At 45.7% G+C, this 23802-nt stretch overlaps 1 protein-coding gene across 4 annotated transcripts; it reads right to left on the reverse strand.

Moving 5' to 3' along the window:
• Nucleotides 1–876: 876 nt before the first annotated feature.
• On the reverse strand, nucleotides 877–23198 carry CLEC17A (C-type lectin domain containing 17A). 4 transcript variants are annotated; one of them, XM_061421850.1, is made up of 12 exons: nucleotides 22935–23194; nucleotides 22718–22792; nucleotides 19784–19816; nucleotides 19651–19701; nucleotides 19526–19567; nucleotides 18858–18899; nucleotides 17507–17644; nucleotides 17266–17328; nucleotides 14940–15035; nucleotides 14563–14714; nucleotides 8463–8572; nucleotides 877–3212 (listed from the first exon to the last, which is right to left on the reverse strand). In XM_061421850.1, exons 1-12 carry the CDS (start codon nucleotides 22975–22977, stop codon nucleotides 3077–3079), a joined length of 981 nt encoding a protein of 326 aa, XP_061277834.1. In that variant the 5' UTR covers nucleotides 22978–23194; the 3' UTR covers nucleotides 877–3076. The 4 variants fall into 4 exon arrangements, 3 of the variants coding, with proteins under 3 accessions (XP_061277834.1, XP_061277835.1, XP_061277833.1); XM_061421851.1 differs by having other exon boundaries at nucleotides 878–3212; nucleotides 19672–19701; nucleotides 22718–22795; nucleotides 22935–23192; XM_061421849.1 differs by having other exon boundaries at nucleotides 880–3212; nucleotides 22718–22795; nucleotides 22935–23191.
• Nucleotides 23199–23802: the final 604 nt, after the last annotated feature.

Here is a 23802-nt window from a genome sequence, read left to right on the forward strand (position 1 = left end):
TAAGGGCTGTGTAGAGCACTAATTTTGATACTGATGAGCTAGGGGCAGGTGTGGAAATGGGAGGAGACAAGTACAGAGGGAATAGGAAGTGAAGTGAATGCCAGTCCCCTACCCACTACTTCCCCTGCTCAGAATCTGCTTGCCTTAATCACTTGCTCTGAGTCATAACAGGAATGATTGTGCTAACTCAGGGCACTTGTTGATCAATACATTGATTGGTTTATACCCACCCCATACAGGGACTATCTGAAGAGATTGATGTATTGAGCTGTGCTCAGCTAGGGGTTGTACCAGCTCTCTGGGGGAGGGGGGCTGATTGCCACAGTGACTAGGAGGGGCACCTCTGGAATTTAATGGGTGTCACAGGCTGAATTGGGTCACCCCGAATTCACTTGTTAAAGTCCCAACCCCCGACATCTCAGAATGTTAAGACATTGGAGATAGTGTTCAAAGAGATAATTAAATTAAAAGAAGTCATCAGGGTGTGTTCTAATCCAGTATGACTGGGGTCCTTAAAGGAAGAAGAGATTATGACACAGAATTTATAAAGGGAAGACCTCCTGAAGACATAAAAGACAGCCACAGACCAGCCATGGAGAGAGGGCTCACCAGAAATCAACCATGCCAACACCTTGATCTCAGACTTCCAGCCTCCACAACCGTGGAACTTCCCTGGTGGTCCAGTGGTTAAGAATCCACCTTCCAATGCAGGAGACTCGGGTTCAATCCCTGGTCAGGGAACTAAGATCCCACGTGCCTCTGGGCTACTAAGTCTGACTGCAGCTACAGAGCCTGCACACTCTAGAGCTGGTACATTGCAACAAGAGAGATGCCCACGTTCAGCAACGAAGACCCAGTGCAGCCAAAGATTTTTAAAAATAAAAATACATTTCTGTTGTTTAAGTCAGTTTATGACACTTTATTATGACAGTCCCAGCAAACTGACACAGTAGGCAAGGACCTCACAATGAACTGATAGTTTGAAAAGATCTAACACTGCAAGAGGGCTTCCCTGGTGACTCAGTGGGAAAGAGTCCACCTGCCAATGCAGAAGATTCGGGTTCAATCCCTGGATAGGGAAGATTCCCTGGAGAAGGAAATGGCAACCCACTCCAGTATTCTTGCCTGGGAAATCCCACGGACAGAGGAGCCTGGCGGCCTACAATCCATAGGGTCACAAAGAGTCAGAGATGACTTAGCAACTAAACAAAAACATTGCAAGAGCTATTGGAGACAGTAGCATGGAAACATATATATTCCCATATGTAAAATATGTCAGTGGAAATTTGCTGTATGATGCTGGTGCTCTGTGACAACAGAGGGGTGGGATGAGGTAGGAGGTGGGAGGGAGGGCCATGAAGGAGGGGAAATATATATGCCTATGGCTGATTCATGTTGATATATGGCAGAAACCAATACAATATTATAAAGCAATTATCCTTCAATTAAAAATAAATAATTTTTTTAAAGAGATAATAGTCCAAGAAGATCCATCCACAGTAAAATGAATTACTTCATCAAAGAGCTTCACAAACCACCTAAAGGCACAAGAGGGTAGGAAGATGTCTCCATTACTGTCCTGAGGATCTCACAAAGTCATGGCCTGGCCTGGGTGAGGAATTTTGACTTTCAGCTGGTCTGCCTTTCTAGAAGTTCCACAGCTCAAGTCTTGGCAGAGGTCTGATTCCACCAACTAGGTTGGGCAAACCTCACTCAGGACATGGAAACAGCTGCATGTCAGGAATTATTGCCCTTATGCTTCCTAGAGGGAAATGGTAAACCAGTCCAGTACTCTTGCCTGGAGAATCCCATGGACAGGGGATTCTGCAGAGTCAGACACGACTGAGCATTGAGCATGGCACAGCTTCCCAGAAGTTGGTTCACATCAGGTAGACAGCAAAGGGTCCGAGTCCCATCACATTATGATCATGGTCCAAAGGAGCCATAGTGCTTTCAGTCCCAGCTCAAATAATGTCAGACCTGGAGCTCCTGAAGTCCATACGGTTTCCTAAGAGCCATGATCAGGGACCCAGTGAGTTCCCTCCAGACCCCAGAACTGAGAGACCATTACTAAGACCTGGTGTCGCTCCTGCTCATCTACTCTGGACTGAGTTGTGTCCCACCAACCCCGCCCCCCCCAAAAAAAAAAACTTCCATGTTAAATCCCAAACCCCAATGTGATGCTATTAGGAGGTAGGGCCTTAGGGGTGATTAGGTCTTGGGGTGGGTGGAGCCTTCATGAAAGGGATTAGTGTCTTTATAAAAGGGACCTCAATATGATTATGACAGCCCTTGTATGCAGAATCTAATAAGAAATGATGCAAATGAACTTACAGAACAGGAAGAGACTCACAGACTTAGAGAATGACCTTAAGGCTGCCCGGGAGAAGGATGCAGGGGAGGGAGAGTTAGGGAGTTTGGGATGGACGTGTACACTCTGCTCTATTTAAAATGGATAACCAACAAGGACCTACTGTAGAGCACAGGGAACTCTGCTCAATGTTATGTGGCAGCCTGGATGGGAGGGGAGTTTGGGGGAGAATGGATACAAGTGTATGTATGGCTGAGTCCCTTCGCTGTTCACCTGAAACTATCACAGCATTGTTAATCGGCTATACCCCAATACAAAGTAAAAAGTCTTTAAAAAATAAAAATGGACCCCAGAGAGTTCTCACCCCTCCCAGCATGTGAGGACACAGTGAGAAGATGACATCCATGAGCCAGGAAGCAGGTCATCACTAAACACTGTATCTCCCTGAGCCTTGATCCTGGGCTTGTCAGCTTCCAAAACTTTGAGAAAAAAAAAATGTCTGTTATGTATAAGCCCTCCAGTGTACAATATTTTGTAACAGCAGCCTGAACAGACTAACACAATGCAACTGAACACGCCCCCAAGTCCTCACCCCAGAAATGATCTGACTTGCACCCCAGAGACCTTGCTGTATCCAGGCTGCTGGTTCCACCTTTGGTGCTGTCAGTTCCCACTGTTCGCATCAGAAGGGCAGGAGGTTCTCACCTCCAAGAGCCGAGGGGCATGGGGTACGGATGGACCTCCACCCAGCCTCAACTCTGGGGTTCAACAGGAACATTTCCGCTCACAAATCCAATACGTAGTTTTGTCACAGGAGAGGTCATTCCAGGTGCCACCTTTGTTCATGCTGGCACAGTTCTCATTATTATAGAGGTTGTTGGGTTCCTGTGGGTCCCAAAAGCTGGATAAAGGAGAAAGTGGATATAGGGTGAGGTGAATAAATGGAGCACAGCGGATTTTTCAAGGCAGTGAAACTACAGTTCTATATAATACTGTGATGGTAGATACATGACATCATGAGTTTGTCAAAACCCATAGAATTTTGGGAAGGTCCGATGGCTCAGCAGGTAAAGAATCCACCGGCAGTGCAGGAGCTGCAGGAGACATGGGTTCGATCCCTGAGTCAGGAAAATTCCTTGGAGGGGTATGGGCAACCCACTCCAGTATTCTTGCCTGAAAAATGCCATGGACAGAGGAGACTGGTGGGCTACAGTCCAGAGGGTTCCAAAGAGTCGGACACTACTAAGCAAGCATAGCATTTTACAGCACTAAGTGTGAACCTTAATCTGACCTATGGACTTAGGTTCATAATAATGTGTCTATATTGGTTCATCAATTGTAACAAAACTATGCTAATGCAAGATGTTAATAATGGGGGGAAAATGTGTGCAGGAGAAAAGGGATGTGGGAAACAGCGCTCTGCACCTTCTGCTCAATTTTTCTAAAAAATAACGCACTACTCAGCCATAAAAAGAATGAAATTTTGCCATTTGCAACCACACAGGTGGACTTGGAGGATATTATGCTAAGTGAAGCAAGTCAGAGAAAGACAAAGACTATACAATATCACTTAATGTGGAATCTGAAAAATACAACAAAATAGTGACTACAGCAACAAAGAGGCAGACTCACAGCTGTAGAGCACAAACTAGCGGTTACCAGTGGGGAGAGGAAGGGAGAGAGGGGCGATATAGGATTAGGCGAGAAAGTGGTGGAAAGTATTAAGTATAAAATAAGGTACAAGGTCCTTGTTGGTAGCACAGGGACCTCTCCTCAATATTCTGTCATAATCTAAATGAGAAAAGAATTTAAAAAAGAATAGGTATACTTATATGTATAACTGAACCACTTTGTGATACACCTGGAAAGCAAATGTAAAGCAACTATACTCCAATATAAAATAAAAGTTATTGGGGACTTCCCTGGCAGTCCAGTGGTTAAGACTTCACCTTCCAATTCAGGGAGTGTGGGTTCGATCCCTGGTCAGGAAGCTAAGACACCACATGCCTCAGTGGCCAAAACACAAATCAGAAGCAATATTGTAACAAGTTCAATAAAGACTTCAAAAATGATCCACACCAAAAAAAAAAAAAAATCTTTAAAATTAAATAAAAATTACTTTTTAAAAGTAAACAATTTTTAAAATAATAAAATTTAAAAATAGCTTTAAGGATATATTGTACAACATAGGGAATATATCCAATATTTTATAACTTTAAATGGAGTATAACTTTAATAATTGCAAATCACTATGTTGTACGCCTGTGACATATAATACTGTTTATCAACTACAACTTAAAAATAACGATAAAAGGAAAAATAAAGTCTATTAATTTAAAAAAATATATCAGAAAAAAGAACAAGAAAAGCCTTAATGGCTCAGGGCTCTTTCTTCCACCGAATCATTCCTTCAGCCTTTCAGAATTACATGAAAATGCTGTGTTGTCCCCGTCACCCCAGCAGCTTGTCTGTGCTAACTCAGCCCCATCTCCCTGTTCACCAGGAATTCTCCAGGTTCCTGAATCAGTTTCCTGCATCTGGTCAGTTTCTGTTCTCTTCCAAAAAACATTTTTGTTAAACCACGTGCCTCTTAACCTTCCAAGTAATGTAGTGTTTTAGGTCATGTTCCCTTTTTTTTTTTAATTGGAGTATGATTGCTTTACAGTGCTGTGTTGCTTCTGCTGTACAGTGAAGTCAATCAGTTATATGTACACATATATCCCCTCCCTCTTGGACCTTCCTCCCACGCTATCCCCCGTCCCACTCGTTCAGGTCATCAGAGGGCACACAGCAGAGCTTCCTGCGCTTTATAGCAAGTTCCCACTAGCTATCTGTTTTACACGTGCCAGTGTATACATGTCATTTGTTTGGTTTGTTTTGTTCTGCTTTTATCTCACAATTTGTTCCACCCTCCCCTTCCCCTCAACCACCACTGTGTCCACAGAGCCAAATTTGGCAATTCAGGTGCATGGGATTTATTAAAGGGTGTTCTCAGGAGAGGGGGATGGAAAGAAGAAGGATGAGGCAGGGGATAGAAGTGAGCAAGGGTATGGGTTTAGCCTGGTCTAGACTCCGCCTGAACCCACAGGGAGCTCTGGAATTTAAATAGCACAACAGAGGTTTTCCAACTTGAAACAAGGGGTCCAGGCAGCTCTTAGCCTGTCATTGTCTGTGGCATGACTTCAGTGGGAGTGGAGTAACCTTCTAGCTGAACAGGCTTCCATTCAGCTGAGGTCACCTCTCTGGAGAAAGTGTAACTGTGAGCCTTTAGCAGCCAATGCCCCCTGCTGGGGGGTGCCTGCACCAGCCCCCAAAAGGGATCTGAGCTGAGGACCTGCAGTGACACACCATCCCATGCCATCTCTATTTACAGAATTCTACCCCCTTCCAGGAATCTTCAATAAAAAAATAAAACCCGCAGACAAAACACTAATATCTCCAATATATAAAGAGTTCCCCGAAATCAATAAGAAAAAGACCAAAACTCCAATATAAAAAACACACAAAAATCTTTCCATGTGCTGCAAGGAAAGATCCCATGTGCCACAACTAAGACTCAACAAAGACCAATAAATAAATATTTATTTAAAATACACAAAAGATATGAATAGATAATTCACAGAAAAGTTAATACATATGGCTATCAAACATATGAAAAGACACTCAACCTCAAGCATAACAGAAATGCAAATTAATACTACATTGGCCTCTCAGTACCCTGTAATGACCAATATGGGAAAAGAATCTTAAAAAGAGTTAATATACATAAATGTATAACTGATTCACTTGCTGTACAGCAGAAACTAACACAACATTGTAAATCAACTATACTCCAATAAAAATTAATTTTAAAAAATACTGCATTAGTATTCCATTTTTCACCTATGATTAAAACAACAAAATTCCAAAAGTTTGATGAGCGTGTGGGGAAAAAAAAAAAATGTAAGTCAAGCTGGTGAGAGAATAAATTGGTATAATCATATGGGGGACAATTTGTTAATATTTACTTAAAATACAAATACAGACATGGCTGTGTTTATATTTTAAATAAATACAAATTTAATACATACAGTATAAATAAATACAAATTTTCCCTGGTGGCTCAGTGGTAAAGAATCTGCTTGCCAGTGAAGGACACATGGGTTCGGTCCCTGGTCTAGAAAGATCCCATATGTTGGGGAGCAGCTAAGCCCGTGCACCACGCCTACTGAGCCTGTGTTCTAGAGCCCAGGAGCCAGAACTACTGAAGCCCTCACCCCCAGAGCCTGTGCTCCGAAACGAAAGAAGCCAGCACAATAAGAAGCAGGCGGACTGCAACTAGAGAATAGCCCCCACTTGCCACAACTAGAGAAATCCCGCAGGCAGCAACAAAGACCCAGCACAGCCAAAAATTAATTTGTTAATCAATTAAATTATTTTAATAAATAAAATTAAGTACAAATACATATTCTCCTTAAGAAGATAAAGCATGATGGCTGACAGCATGGACTCTGAAGCCCGGGTGTGTGGCACTACCACCTGCCAGGTGTCTGACCTTGGGACGATCACGTAACCTGTCTGTGCCTCTGTTTCCATGTCTTTAAATGGAGAGGATAACAGTACTTTCCTTATAGAATTACTAAGAAAATTAAATAAATCAGTTAATATAAAGAATGCTTCCACAAATGAGATCCTGCTCATTCTTTTGGCAAATCAAAAATCTTCCTCTTGGGACTTCTCCAGTGGTCAAGACTCTGAGCTTCCACTGCAGGGAGCACGGGTTTGGTCCTTGGCCAGGGAACTAAGACTCCAAATGCCATGTGGCATAGCCAAAAATAAATAAATGAAAGATCTTTAAAATAAAATTAAAAAGCATGCATCTTTAAAAAAAATAATCTTCCTCTTCCTCTTGTCCTATAGCCATGGCATCTTTTCTCTCTTTTTTTCCCCTCAACCATTGGTCTGGGGACTCGATATGTTTGAGCAGTTGTGCTAAAAGGCTGAGATGTTTTAAGGAGGAAAAAAATGTTCAGGCACCAGAAACCCTATCAGAAAAAAAGCACCCTTGTGCTTCCCTTGTCCAGCTGTGCCTGGGATTTGTATGTGTGTGTGTGTGTGTGTGATTGCTTTTGTTTACTGTTTTAATTTTTAAATTTATTTTTAATTGGAGGATAAGTGCTTTACAATATTGTGTTGGTCTCTGCCATATATCAGCATGAATAAGCCACAGGCATACATATGTCCCCTCCCTCTTGAACCTCCCTCCCACCTCCCGCCCCATCCCACTCCTCTAGGTTGTCACAGGGCACCAGGTCTGAGTTCCCTGAGTCACAGAGCAAATTCCCACTGGCTAGCTATCTTACATACGGTAATGTATATGTTTCTACGCTGCTCTCTCAGTTCATCCCACCCTCTCCATCCCCCACTGCCTCCTCAAGTCTGTTCCCTATGTCTGCATCTCCATTGCCGCCCTGCAGATAGGTTCATCAGTTCCATCTCTCTAGATTCCATATATATGCATTGATACATGAAATTTGGTTTTCTCTTTCTGACTTACTTCACTAGGTATAACAGACTCTAGGTTCATCCACCTCATTAGGACTGGCTCAGATGTGTCCTTTCTTATGGCTGAGTAATATTCCACTGTGTATATGTACCACAATTTTTATTGAGTGTAGTTACTTTACAATGTGTTAATTTCTACTGTACAGCAAAATAAATCAGCTATACATATACATATATCCCCACTTTTTTGGATTTCTTTCCCATGAGGTCACCACAGAGCAGAGTTCCCTGTACTATGAAGTAGGTTCTCATTAGTTATCGATGTTATACATAATATCAATCCCAATCTCCCAGTTCATCCCACGACCCCTTTCCCCCTTGGTATCTGTACATTTGTTCTCTACATTTGTGTCTCTATTTATGCCCTGTAAAATAAGATCATCTATATTAAGTTTTTCAGATTCCACATAAATGCGTTAACATATGAATTTGTTTTTCTCTTTCTGATTTACTTCACTCTGTATGACAGTCTCTAGGTCCATCCACATCTCTACAAATGACCCAATTTCGTTCCTTTTTATTCAACCTGGGATTCTAAAGAATCTGCTGGTTTAGACTTCACAAAGACCTACAAGGAAGAGAGACCCAATAAGCCCTGGATACTTGCCTCAGTGTGACAGGTGACCCATCCAGCCACCTCCAGTCCCCTTCGACATTTCTGTCATTCAGCCCCAGCCAGTACACCCGTGGAGATCCGTGAGCCTTGGCCACAAAGTCCTGCAAGTACAAATAGCATTCAGCTGTCAGTTCTTCTACGTATACCCTGCTTGTCTCACATATATTCAGGGCTTGTGAATGCCACCCCAGTACCCATCCCAAATCCCCATGGCATACAGAACAAGATCAAAACCTTCCTCCCACTTGAGCACCTGCAGTGGGAATAGTCATGCTGCTTTTTTGAAAAACCTATGAGCCACTCTGTGCCTCAGTTTCCGCCTCGGTAAAATGGGATAATAGTAGCTACCTCCTTATAGAGTTATTGAGAGGATTGAATGGATTAATATGCATAAAGAATTCAAAACAGTGTCTGACATGCTGCAAGTCCTGTGACATCTTATTTCATGGGAGTATAGTAGATTTTCAACGTTGTGTTAGTTTCTCCTGTACAACAGTGAATCAGCTATATGTATACATATATCCCTTCCCTCTTGAGCCTCCCTCCCACCACCTCCATCCCACCCTTCACAGAGCAGTGAGCTGAGCCCCCTGGGCTCCCTGTGCTGTACAGCAGCTTCCCACTAGCTAGCTGTTTTACACACGGGGGTGTATATATGTCAATGCTACGTTCTCAGTTCATTGCACCCTCTCCTCCCCACCCTGTGACCCCAAGTCCGTTCTCTATGTCTGCATCTCTATTCTTGCCCTGCAAATAGGTTTGTCACTACTATTTTTCTGTATTCCATACAGTACTGCAACATCTTAACATTTAACATATATTTAAGGAACAATTCTAATAATAATAACTGATATCTTGGATTTCCTGGTACTTTCACACTCCCAACCCCTGCAGTCCTAAGCGACATCCAGGCAGAAAAGGAATTCATTGCTTCAGAAAAAGAACGTGGAGGAGGGGAGAAATAGGAGATTCCCAGCTTTTGTATTTCATAAGCCCAGGCCTTTGGGAAGAAAGGACGGACTTGGATCAAAGACGAGAAGAAAACATCATGATTTAAAGCAACTCCTGGAGTTCCCTGATGGTACAGTGGGTAAGAACCCGCCTGCCAACATAAGGGACATAGTTCGATCCCCGGTCCAGGAAGACCCCCACCTGCCGCAGAGCAGCTAAAGTCCATGTGCCACAACTACTGAGCCTGCATACTGCAACTACAGAAACCCGCGCACACAGAGCCCGTGCTCCACAACAAGAGAAGCTCCCGCGATGAGAAGCCCCCGCGCACACAGAGCCCGTGCTCCACAACTAGACGCTCTCGCGATGAGAAGCCCAAACGTCACAACGAAGAGTGGCCCCTGCTCGCTGAAACCAGAGAAACCCCACATGCTGCCATTTGCTGGAACGTGAATGGACCTAGAGAGTGTCATACTGAGTGAAGTCAGACAGAAAAGGAGCAAGATCGTATGACATCTCTTATACATGGAATCCGTAAAGAAATGATACAAATGAACTTACAAAACTAGAGACTCACAGACTTAGAAAAGGAACTTATGGTTGCCAAAGGGAAGTGACAGTTCAGGAGTTTGGGAAGGTGATGTATACCCTGCTATATTTAAAGTGGTCATCAACAAGGACCTACTGTATAGCACAGGGAACTCTACTCGATGTCATGTGCCAGCCTGGATGGAAGAGGGGCTTGGGGGAGAATGGACACATGTATACGTATGGCTGAGTCCTCTCACTGTTCCTTGCACCTGAAATTATCGTGCCATTGCTAATCGGTTATACCCCAATACAAAATAAAAAATTAAAAGTTTGAAATAAATCCATAAATTTTTTTAAGAGAACCAACATAGCCAAAAATAAATAAATAAAAGTTGAAAAACAAAGCAACTCCTCTCCAGGCAAACTGATCTATGGTAAGGAAACCAGATGTGTCATTTCCTGGGATAGGCGGGGGTGACTGGAAGATGGCATGAGAGAACTCCCTGGGCTGTGGAAACATTCTAAATCTTGGCTGGGTTGACAGTTACACAGATGCCTACATATGCCAAAACTCAGTGAATGTACACTTAAGATCTGTGCATTTTACTCCATGCAAATCATATCTCACTCACTCAATCTTATTCAAGACCAAGATTTCCTAAAAGGTAAAGACAAAAGATGGCAATGGGAAAGAAGCTATGGAGATGTAGGCGTGGTGGGTGCCAGGAAGAGGGCTCTGCATTTCATTCTCTGGTAGAGCCCGAGGTGATGGCCCAAACCCCAGATGGATATGAAAACTCTAAAAATTAGAGGGACTCTGGACCTTGTTTCTTGGGTAAAACCCCAGAGAAGTATCAGGAAATCAGAAAGAGCAAAGTGCTGCTCAGCCCATCAAATCATCATAGTGCCCTGAAGCTGAAATTCCAATACTTTGGCCACCTGATGTGAAGAGCCAGCTCTTTGAAAAAGACCCTGATGCTGGGAAGGATTGAGGGCAAGGGGAGAAGCAGGCAGCAGGAGATGAGATGGTTGGATGGCATCACTGACTCAATGCACATGAGTTTGAGTAAACTCCGGGAGGTAGTGGAGGACAGAGGAGCCTGGCGTGCTGCAGTCCATGAGGTCACAAAGAGTCGGACGTGACTTAGTGACAAGATAACAACGACAACTAGCACATAGGAGGTGTTCAAGAAATGTTGATTGAAATAACAAGTTAATAAGTGACCTACACAGGCTCCCCAGGTGGCTCAGCAGTAAAGAATCCACCTGCAAATGCAGGAAACACAGATTCAATCCCTAAGTCAAGAAGATACCCTGGAAAAGGAAATGGCAACTCTCTCCAGTATTCTTGCCTGGAAAATCCCATAGACAAAGGAACCTGGTGGGCTACAATCCATGGGGTCACAAAAGAGTCGGACATGACTTAATGACTAAAAAATGAGCTACACACTTTGTACAGGTCATCTCATTTGATCTTCATGGTAACCCACTGAAGCAAGGATTGTTAACCCCATTTTACAGATGGGAAAATTGAGGCACAGAGCAGTTAAGTAATTTGTCCAGGATCATTCACCCAGTGGATGTCCCAGTGGATACCAGCTTGGAACAAAGATGTTGAGGACCAGATATGCACTCCCCTCCACCTTGACCCCATATAAGCCATCCCTACTCAGAAGAAAAACAGATAATCCCAACTGATTGAGATGAAATCTCCACCACCTTGGTATAATAGGAGCTCAAAGAGGAAGGAAATGAGTTATTTAAAGCAAAGTTATATTTCTTAACTACCTGAGTTTAGTTGTTGTTTAGTTGGAATATGACTTACACCTGCCCCATTCACATCATCTAATCTAATCTCCAAAAAAAAACCCTGTATTTATTCAATACAAATGATGCTATGAAACAGAAGGATTTTTTTAAAACAGAGAAGATACAGAGGGAAAAAATAAGATGGTAGCCTAAATCCAACCAAATCAATAATTACATTAAATGTAAATGATCTTTTGCTGGGTCATAGAGAGTTGGACTGTGAAGAAGGCTGAGTGCCGAAGAATTGATGCTTTTGAACTGTGGTGTTGGAGAAGACTCTTGAGAGTCCCTTGGACTGCAAGGAGATCCAACCAGTCCATTCTGAATATCAGCCCCGGGATTTCTTTGGAAGGAATGATGCTAAAGCTGAAGCTCCAGTACTTTGGCCACCTCATGCGAAGAGTTGACTCATTGGAAAAGACTCTGATACTGGGAGGGATTGGGGGTAGGAGGAGAAGGGGATGACAGAGGATGAGATGGCTGGATGGCATCAGTGACTCCATGGACGTGAGTCTGAGTGAACTCCAAGAGTTGGTGATGGACAGGTAGGCCTGGCATGCTGCGATTCATGGGGTCGCAAAGAGTCAGACACGACTGAGCGACTGAACTGAACTGACTGATGGCAGTTTTTCCTTTTTTTCTCTTTTTTTAATATTTAATATTTTTATTTATTTATTTGGCTGTGCCAGATCACAGTTGTGGCATGTGGGAATCTCCAGTTGCAGCATGTAGGATTCAGTTCCCAAACCAGGGCTTGAACCCAGGCCCGTTGCATTGATAGCATGGAGGTACCACCAGGAAAGTGAAAGTCACTCAGTCATGTCTGACTCTTTGCGACCCCATGGACTATACAGTCCATGGAATTCTCCAGGCCAGAATACTGGAGTGGTAGCCTTTCCCTTCTCCAGGGGATCTTCCCAACCCAGAGATCAAACCCAGGTCTCCCTCTTTGCAGTCAGATTCTTTACCAGCTGAGCCACCTGGGAAGCCCAAGAATACTGGAGTGGGTAGAAGTTCCCATATGGTAGTTTTAGTCCTAGTTTTTTAAGGACTTGCCACGTGTGTGAATGCTCAGGCATGTCCAACTCTTTGCAACCCCATGGACTATAGACTGCCAGGCTCCTCTGCCCATGGGATTTCCCACGCAAGAATATTGGAACAGGTTGCCGTTTCCTACTCCAGGGGATCTTCCCGACCCATGGATCAAACCTTCGTCTCCTATGCCTCCTGCATTGGCAGGCGGATTTTTTTTTTTTAATTTAAATTAAATTAAATGAATTTAAATTTAATTTAAATTTTAATTTAAAATTCCCACTGAGCCACCTGGGAATTGCCATACTATTCTCCATAGTGGTTGTATCAGTTTACACTCGCATCAATATTGTAGATAAATGGATAAAGACAATGTGGTACATATGTACAATAGAATATTACTCAGCCATAAAAAGAATGAATTTGAGTCAGTTGCAGTGAGGTGGATGAACAAAGAGTGAAGTAAGTCAGAAAGAGAAAAACAAATATCATATATTAATGCATATATATGGACTCTAGAAAAATGGTACTGATGAACGTATTTGCAAGGAAGGAATGGAGACATAAATGTAGAGAATGGACTGTGGACACAGCTGGGGAGCAGAGGGTAGGACAAACAGAGAAGGTAGCATTGACATATATACACTATCGCACGTAAGACAGTGAGAAGTTGCTGTGTAACACAGGGAGCCCAACCTAGAGCTCTGTGACAACCGAGAGGGGTAGGATGGGAAGGGAGAGCGAGGCCCAAGAGGGAGGGATATATTCATATAGTTATGACTGATCTGGGCTGCCCTGATAGCTCAGTCGGTAAAGAATACGCCTGCAATGAGGGAGACCTGGGTTCAATCCCTACAGAACCAACACAACATTGTAAGGCAATTATCTTCTAATTAACAAATTTTTTAATATCTGTAAATGATCTTATAATACCAATTAAAAGCCAGAGATTCAAAGATTGAATTAAAAAAAAAATAAGACCCCACTATATGCTGTCAACAAGAAATCTTAAAATAATGACATAGGTTGAAATTAAAAGGATAGGGGAAAATAAACCTGGCAAACACTAATAATCAAATAGTGCTGTGAGTTTTATGGTCAAGAACAAAACTAGCTTCCTGGGCTCCAACCCCAGCTCTGACATTTACTAGTTGTAACAAGCAAGCTGCTTGAGTGAAACAAGCCTCAGCTTTGTTCTCTGTGAAGTGCTGATAGGTAATGATATGCACAGCTTTGGTAGTATTAAGTCATTAAAGTTATCTACACTTATTTCAATTCTCCTCGTACATACACACAGATGAAACTGTCTCTTTCTATAACTTTAAAACATAACAGTGCCCATCTGACTTTCTTTGTGAGTGCATGTAGGTAGAAATTTTGCCTCATACACTTCCACCATTGAGCTATAGGGACTGGCTGTCATTTTAACGTAACATAGCCTCTCCTGACCCTCACCTAATTTATAGGTCTGTTGTTAGAATTATGTTAATGCGTGTAAAATATCTGGAATACAGCCTAGAGAATAGAAAGTGCTACCAAAGAGATAGCCATTATTATACCTGCATGTAAGAGAGGAAACTGAGGCTCAGATTGGATAAGTCAACACAATCGGGATTTGAACTCAAGCAGTAACCTCAATACTAAAAGTTCTAGTGATTCAAAAGCAATTCCAGTTTCTTTACATTCAGGCCAGGGAAGGATGTGTAAATCCTAGGAGAGAGGCAGGCTGGCCCTGCTGGTTCTCAAGGGTGTGGAGGGGACAGCTCACCTGTTCATCAGAGTTACTGATGATGACCAAGTGAGAGTAATTCTCCTGGCAGAACTTCCGGGCTTCATCCCATGACTTGGTGCTTGGAGAGAAGTAGTAACACTTACCCTGAAAAGGGAGCCAGCCTTCAGGACAGGTGACCCTGGTACAGTCTGGGGACAGGATAGGATTCTGTCAGAGTGGCCCCAGAACCAGAGTAATGTACATAGTATGCCATGTACAGGTGTTCAGGCTGGGCACTGCTCAACTCTAGCGGGGGGTTGGGAAGGAACCATTCACATAGATTGCACTGAGAATCACTCCCAAGGATTTGTGCTCTGTACCGGCTCCACCATGCTCCCCCCCCAACTCAGGGAAGTTCCCCAAGTCCCACTTACCTAATAAGCCCCGAAGTTCTAGCAGGGACTGGTTGGTGTCAGCTCTTATGCGCTCAATGTCCTTCTTCAGGCCAGCTAACCCCATCATGCCAGTCACTGTTAGCAGGAACGGGCTGAACGGTTAGAGACCCAAACCCCCATCTACCCACCTACCAATCACTGACTGCAGACACACCAGACAGAGGCAAGAGTTGTGCTCCCCACCACACCCATGTTCTAGTGGGTGAAACTCAAAAACAACATGGTCAGTGCCCAAGAGGAGTCCTAGAGTTACTCAGAGGAGAGATTAATTCCTGAGGCTTGAGGGAGAGTAGAGATGGTGGACTTCCTGGAGCAGATGGGTTTTAAAGGGAAATGGTGGTTCTGTATTAGTGAGGAGGCTCAATAGTCAGGGGTCACCTTGCCACCTTGGAAGCAAAGATCCAGAGGCAAGCATGTTGAGAAAGGCTTGTACAGTAAAAGTCAAGGAGAATCTCACAGGAGCTTGAGCTCCAAGTGCAACGAGGTCTGGCATCTGGGTCCTTGAATGCCAAGCCAAAAGTTTTGCATTGGACTCTGGGCAGTGAGAAGCTGATGGTTTCTGAGTGTAAGAGTGGCTTGGTCTGAAGTGTGGGGTTAGGGAGTGTGGAATGGAGCAATTTTCAGACATCACCAATCATAGTGAAGGCCTCTTCTACAACTACTGTGTTCCCACTACTCTCAACAAATTGGCCCTCCGCCAATACTCCCCAGGGCCATCAACAGATGATGCTTCAATTAGACAAAATAGAAATATTAGATAGATAACTCAATAGGTAGGTAGATAGATGATCTATAGATGATTGATAGATAGGTAATAGATAGATGCTGCTGCTGCTAAGTCGCTTCAGTCGTGTCCGACTCTGTGCGACCCAATAAACGGCAGCCCACCAGGCTTCCCCGTCCCTGGGATTCTCCAGGCAGGAACACTGGAGTGGGGTGCCATTTCCTTCTCCAATAATCTATCTGTCAATCATCTATCTATTATCTATTTATCAATTGTCTATCATCTACTTATCTAGTTTTCTATTGTCAATTATCTATTTCTTCATCAATCATCTATCTATTGATGATGAAGAAATAGATAATTGATGATAGAAAACTAGATAGGTAGATGATAGACAATTGATAAATAGATAATAGATAGATGATTGACAGATAGATAATAGTAGACAGACAGACAGATAACATATATGTTATCCTTGACACTCTTTCCTCGCACCCACCACCATTCCCACTCACCCATCCCCAGGGTCAGTCAATTTTACCTCCTAAACCTTTCTACTCTACCTACTTCTCTTCAACCCCACAACCACAATCCTCAGCTAAGCAACCATTCTCTCTCAACTACCCAACCTCCTCCCTGTACTTAAATGTTGCCTCCTACTACAGGACCTCTGCATATGCCTGAGATTCTCAACTCCTTACCTAGTTAATTCCGTATTTTCTGAGTCTAACGGATTCACTGCATTCCCTGCCCTCATTGGCCATAAGGTTCCTGATGAAGCAGACAGTTCATCACATAACTGACTTATGATAAATGTCATGAAACAGAAATTCAAGAGGAAGGAGAGACCATAACAGGGTCTGAGCCTCAACTGGAGGTGTGGAAAGGCTGCCCTCGCTATGGTAGGTTAAAGACGGCTGCAAATTCTTTGCCCTTCCCCCAAGGAGTGACAGGATTACCTACCCTCCTTCTGAATCTAGGCTGGTCCTGTGACTAATTCTGACCAACAGAGTGCAGTGGACCTGTGGCTGTGTAATTTCTGAAGCTGAGCCCTAACACCACCATGCTATGAGGAAGCTCAAGTTACACATGTGGGTAGAGGCGCAGCCAGGCACCAGCCACATGAGTTAAGCTTTCTGGGACCTTCCAGCCCAGCCCAGCTACCCAGTGACCCCAGCTCACCCCACAAAGAGTGGATGTACCATGCTGAGCTGTTCTGAATTCCTTCCTTGTAGATTTGCTGGGACTATAAGTGACAACGCTGGGAGGAAATAAAATCCAAGTTTCTTTGCAACCACCCCCCAGAAAAATGACCACATTTCCAGCACTTGACAACCAGTGACTCTTGGCCACCATATTGGAAAACAGTGGAGGTCTAGATACACGCATGTACGCGCACACACACACACTCCACAGGGACAGGGACTCTGTCTGTTGTGTTCACCCCCCTATGTACCCATCCCCCACCCTGGGACCTAGCACAGTGCCTGGCAAACATGGGGTTGGGGTTGGTGATGAAGCTGGATTTGACAGTCATGTTGGTGCTCAATGTGGCTTGAAGGGATGATTGACACCACTCACCATTCGCTCGCCATGCCATCTGCTGAAACGTCAACATCCTCAGCTCTTCCACCACCTCCTGGTCTATGAGAAGGAGTCCAGCTTGAGCCCAAGTTGGACTACATATCCTCCCATTTGTTGTTGTTCTTGTTTAGTCACTAAATCATGTCCGACTCTTTTGCGACCCCATGGACTGTGGTCCCCAGGTCCTCCCATACCCCTTTCCCGGTTTCTCTGCAAGCCCCTTTCTCGCCTTACTCACACTTGATCAGGGTCACAACCAGACCGGTGCAGCCCATGAGCAGTGACACCACCACCAGCAGACATAGGCACACCATCAGTCTCTCCTGGTAACACCTAAGACCTCCGAACTTCTGACTGATCCAGGGCACTGGAGTTGCTGTGGGGTGGAGACGGGGACAGGGACACTGACGCTGATACTTCAGTGAGGAAAGGACCCTTGAACTTTTCTCCAAGAGTGGGGATGGGGTGGAAGGGGGCAAAAGATTAGGGTCGTGACTATATCATCAGGTGGGGTCAGCAAGAGAATGTCAAACACAGCAAACCCTGAAGAAGCCCGGAACGTTTGTGGAATACATTCTATGGGCCCAGCATTCTGTCACACCCTTACTATCTTCTTGAATCCTCACCCTTATGACAGAGCTTTAATTGCTCCCAGTAAACTGAAGGCTTAGAGAGGTTGTGCATAACCTGGACCCAGTTCTCTTTTTCATCCTTTTTTTAAATTGGGGTATAACTGCTTTACAATGTTGTGTTAGTTTTCTGCTGTACAGTGAAGTGAATCAGCTATACACACAGATCAGTATATGTACAGTATATACATCTCCCTTCTCTTGAGCACCCCCCACCCCCAATCCCCACCCCTCTAGGTCATCACAGAGCACCGGGCCGAGATCCCAGTGCTATACAGCAGCTTCCCACTAGCTGTCTATTTACACAGGGTAGTGTATACACGGCAGTGCTATCGCTCAATTCATCCCACCCTCTCCTTCCTCCACTGTGTCCACGTGTCCATCTTCTACGCCTGCGTCTTTATTCCTGCCCTGCATATATCTGTACCATTTTTCTAGATTCCATGTATATGTGTTAATATGCAGTATTTGTCCTTCTCTTTCTGATTTACTTCACTCTGTATGACAGACCCTAGCTCCACCCACATCACTACAGATGACCCAGTTTCATTCCTTTTTATGGCTAAGTAATATTCCAGGATATATATGTACCACACCTGCATTATCCATTCATCTGTTGATGGACATTTAGGTTGCTTCCATGTCCTGGCTATTGTAAATAGTACCCAGCTCTTCTCTTTAACATTTAGGATGTATCGTCTTTTATGCTCCAGCAGCCCCCCACCCAAGTTGCTCTGCAGGGGCCCAAACTATGGACACTTGCATCCCCTAACTTACATGCAAACAGGAGGTAGGGCTTGAGAAGTAACTGGTAGCCATCCTGGGTCCCTACGGGTCTGGTCTAGACTTAAAAAGGCGGAGCTTCAGAGAGGAAATGTTTCTCTCCCAGGGTCTAACTCCAGAGCTCACACACACTGGCCACCGTGGGAGGGGAGACAGAGGCACACCCAAAGGACTTACTGGCTACGGGCGGCTGGGATGCAGGATGCATCAGATCAGTGCCTAGGAGAAAGGCAAGAGACGTTTATTCAGAAGTTACTGAAAGACTTTGTCTTCCAAGATTAACAACCTCCCCCAAGCCCTCTGATTTGCTCTTTGGTTAGAATTGGGGAATGGAGGGGACTTCCCTGGTGGCACAGTGGTTGAGAATCCGGCTGCCAAAGCAGGGGACATCGGCTCTATCCCTGGTCTGGGAAGATCCCCACAGTGGTTGAGAATCTGGCTGCCAACGCAGGGGACATCGGTTCTATCCCTGGTCTGGGAAGATCCCACATGCCTCGGAACAACTAAGCCCGTGCACCACAACTACTGAGCCCATCTCTAGAGCCCAGGAGCCACAACTATTGAGTCCGAGTGTGCCAGCTCCTGAAGCCCACGCACCCTGGAGCCCATGCTCCAGGGCAACAAGGGAAGCCCACCCATCTCAACTAGAGAGTAGCGCCCGCTCGCCACAACTAGAGAAAAGCCTGGGCAGCAAAGAAGACCCAGCTGAAAGACTTTGTCTTCCAAGATCAACAGCCTCCCCCCCCCCAAGCCCTCTGATCTGTTCTCTGGTCAGAATTGGGGGCTGGAGTAAGGACTTCCAAGTGCCCCTCTAGGACATCGTAATGGGTATTCCTATGGCTTACCCAGATGAGGAGTCAAGCTGGTGACAGGGGTGACGTTCAGGCCTGGAAGGGATCAGAAAGACAGCAGTCAGGCATATCAGGACCTCAGCCAAGGGAACAGGATGCTCCCGGCCCTGGATCCTCACCCGTGTTCTTCGGGAGCTTACAGGGAAGTGGGGGTCTCTCCAATTTCTTTCCTGAGGAGGGAGGAACGGTTGCTCAGGCTCAGAGCAGGACCAAGCCAGCACTGGGTCTCTGATACCCCCAGCCCCAGCTCACCTGCCCTGGGAGGTCTTGGTGGAGCCATCCAACCTGGAGAAGAGAAGCTCAGAGTCAGGGCTGGTCCAAGGATGGGAATGGGGTGGAAGTCAGTGACGCAAACAGGAGTGAGATTGCAGTGGAGGGTTAGGGATGGGGTTGTGCATGAGAATGGCTCTGGACTTAGGGATGGGGACAGGGTTAAGATGCAGTGACCAGGGACTTCCTTTGTGGTTCTCCCAATGCAGGGGGCCCGGGTTCGATTCCTGGTCAGGAAACTAGATCCCATAAAAGAAAGAAAAAGGTGAAAGTGTTAGTTGATCAGTCATGTCTGACTCTTGAGACCCCATGGACTGTAGCCCACCAGGCTCTTCTGTCCATGGAATTCTCCAGGCAAGAATACTGGAGTGGGTAGCCATCCCCTTCCCCAGGGGATCTTCCTGACCAAGGGATTGAACTCGAGTCTCCTACATTGAAGGCGAATTCTTTACTGTCTGAGGCACCAGGGGAACCCACAAAGATTTGGCTTGATGAAACTAAAGGAAGATCCCCTGTGCCACAACTAACACCTGGTGGAGCCAAAAAAAAAAGAAAAAGATACAATGACCAGCCATTCTGAATTACTAGGATGTTCCTAATTTTAAAGCTGGAAGTCCCAGATTCCAGGAAATCTTTCATCCCTGGATAAACTGGGACAGTTGATTACTCTAAGTTAAAGACACAGGTGAGGTTGAATATGGGAATAAGTAAGGTTAAGGTTGGGGGTCTTCCTTGGTGGTCCAACAGCTAAGACTCCATGCTGCCAATGCAGGGGGCCAAGGTTCAATCCCTGGTCCGGGAACTAGATCCTGCATGCCACAGCTAACTGTCACATGCCGGAACTAAAGATCCCATGTGCTGCAACTAAGACCTACTGCAGCCAAATAGATAAATAATTTTTTTTTTAAGGTTAGGGGACTTCCCTGGAGGTCCAGTGGTTGAGAATCTGCCTCCCAATGCAGGGGATACAGGTTAGATCCCTGGTCAGGGAACTGAGATCCCACATGGGGCAGATAAGCCCACAGACTCTAGAGCCTGAGCACCACAAGGAAGAGACCCGCATGCCTCAACTAAGACCCAACTTGACCAAATAAATTAATTTTTTAAAAAAAAGGTTAGGATTGAGATGAGGGTTTGGATTGAAATGAGGATGGGGCTGAAAGAAGGCTCATGGGAGTAGGGTGATGATGATTCAGGTTGTGGTTGGGGGGAAGAATACAGTTGTAGCTGCATTTGGGTAGGGGAGAAGCTGAAGCTGGTTTGTAGTTGTGTGGGGCCTGGTGACAGCTTTGGATCTGGACATAGAGATGGGACGGAGCCAGGCCTGATTTTGGAGATGATGGGGTCTAAATCTGGGGAAGAGGTGACCCTGAAGACAAGGATGGGGGACTTCCCTGGCAGTCCATTGACTGTGATTCTGCACTTCCACTGCAGGGGGTGAGGGTTCAATCCCTGGTCAGGGAACTAAGACCCCCCTATGCCACATGGCACAGCCAAAACAAATAAATGCATTTTTTAATTAAAAAAAAGACAGGTATGGGTTGGGGGGCATGGAGTTGGGCTTGGAGATCATCTTGGGACCAGGCTGGAGTTGAAGACGGACAGTAAAGAGCCAAGCCCAGGGCACCTCCCAACTCCTACTGAGCCCATGGTGCTCTGGGACCTCCCAGGCTGACTGCCCTCTGGACTCATAAGTGGGGGACGTGGATCCACCTGGAATGCCAGCCGACCCCCACCCCATCCAAGGACATTCAGGGGCCCTGGTGGGAGTTGCTTCAGGGAAACCTCAAAGCCTCCACTTCATTTTTTTTTTTTTTTTGACTGCACCACGTAGCCTTCAGGGCTTCCCTGGTGGCTCATCAGTAAAGAATTCATCTGCCAATGCAGGAGATGCAGGTTCAATCCCTGAGTTGAGAAGATACCTTAGAGAAGGAAATGGCAACCCTCCTCAGTATTCTTGCCTGGGAAAATACATGGACAGAGGAGCCTGGCAGGCTACAGTCTGTGGGGTCACACAGAGTCAGACACAACTAAGCGACTGAGCACACGTACGCGTAGCTTTCAGGATCTTAGTTTCCCAACCAGGAATTGAACCCAGGCCAAAGCACCAAGTCCTTACCACCACACTGCCAGGGCCTAAAGCCTCCACTTTTATATACACTTATCAGACTCTTGTTGAATCCCCAGCCGGGTGTGGATCACTCAAGTCTAATTTGGGTCCTGGGTGTGAATGCAAAGAGATTGGAAAAATACTGGTCCCTGCACAGCTTCTAAAACCCTGGCACTCATGTCTCAGGGCTTTGCATCCACCAGTTCTTTTGGGAGCTTCTTTCCTTAACAAACTCCTATTCACTCCTCAAGTCTCACTCCAATGACCCTCGTCTGACCCCCAATCCTCCCACTAATGCAGGCAGAGCCCTCAGTTACCCTCAGGATTTCCCCAATTTCCTACTCCCTCCCCTCTCTGACTTGCTCACCGAAGACTGTACACAGAACTGAGGGTGTGTGTGTTAGTTGCTCAGTCGTGTCTGACTCTCAGCGACCCCATGGACTGTAGCCCACCAGGCTCCTCTGTCCATGGAATTCTCCAGGCAAGAATACTGGAGAGGGTTGCCATTCCCTTCTTCAGGGGATCTTCCTCGCCCAGGGATAGAACCCAGGTCTCCCGCACTGCAGGCAGATTCTTTACCATCTGAGCCACCAGGGAGACCCCTGTGCACAGAACTGCCTCCCCTGTCAGACTGAGAGACCCTCAAGATGGAGGCATGGACGCTCCCACCATTGCGGTGCCCAGCGTGAACAGGCTGACTGTGTGTGTCTGCTATGCCCAGCTAACTTCCCCTGGGGAGTCTGCTCCCCGCGCTTCATCCCTCAGGCTGCACATCTCTTCAGCCGGCCTCAGAGAGGTCCTCTTACCTGGCTTGGGAGGAAGGTCCTTGTAGGGTGGCGTCATGTTCTCATAGTCATCGTCATCATCTTCTTCCCTGGACCCTTCTAGAGGAAAGGCACGTGAGAGCCCAGCCCACCCTCTCCTCTGTCCCTCACACCCTGGTCTCCAGCCCCAAGGTGGGGACACTGCAACCTGGGTCCTGACCACCCCCGGCCCCCACTCCACGCCTGGCCAGGGCCCTACCCGGCAGGTCCCGGCACCCGGCGTTAGTATACAGGGCGCACATGGCTGCAGCTAGCGCCAGGAGCCTGACGGAGCAGGCAAAGCCTGACAGCTTCTGCTCCTTGTGTCCCCAGATCAGGTGTCTGGGGCTTTTCTCAGTTCCTTTTTTCTTTTTCTTTAATAGTCAAGAACATGCAAATCCATCTGGAGGGAAACACCCCAGACCACACACACACACACACACACATACACACACACACTTGTATTTCCCCCCAGTTTGAATTCATGCATAGAAGTAACAATGACAACAGCCCCTGCATTTGAGTTCCCACAGAGCACCAAGCCCTGGGTGAAAAAGATGGAGAAGCTCCTTTCTACATGGAACCATCAGTTGAGACAGGAAAGACGATACACCTGTAAAGAAATACAGAAATAAGCGATACAGTTTGTTTTTTCATTTTATTTCCAGTAGTAATAAAGTATTATTTTAACATAAGATAAAATAGGGTCAAGGGATGGGATGGGGGCTAAAGTAGAGAGGTGATCAGGGAAGGCCTCCCGGAAGCAGTGACATTTGCAACAAGATGTTAAAGTGATCGGTGCTAAGTACTCCCACATTCCACAGTGAAGTTCTAGGCTCCCTATTGCTACAAAAGACATAACCCCAAAACTTCATGACTGGGCTTCCCTGGTGACTCAGTGGAATCCACCTGCCAATGCAGGAGACACAGGTTCGATCCCTGGTCTGAGAAGATCCTACATGATGGGGAGCAACTAAGCCCGTGTACCACAGCTACTGAGCCCGCATGCCCTAGAGCCCATGCTCCGCAACAAGAGAAACCCTTAAACAGCAACTAGGGTACCCCCCATTTGCCACAACTAGAGAAAG

This window comes from Bos javanicus, chromosome 7, assembly GCF_032452875.1.
Source record: "Bos javanicus breed banteng chromosome 7, ARS-OSU_banteng_1.0, whole genome shotgun sequence".
Lineage (NCBI taxonomy): Eukaryota > Metazoa > Chordata > Mammalia > Artiodactyla > Bovidae > Bos > Bos javanicus.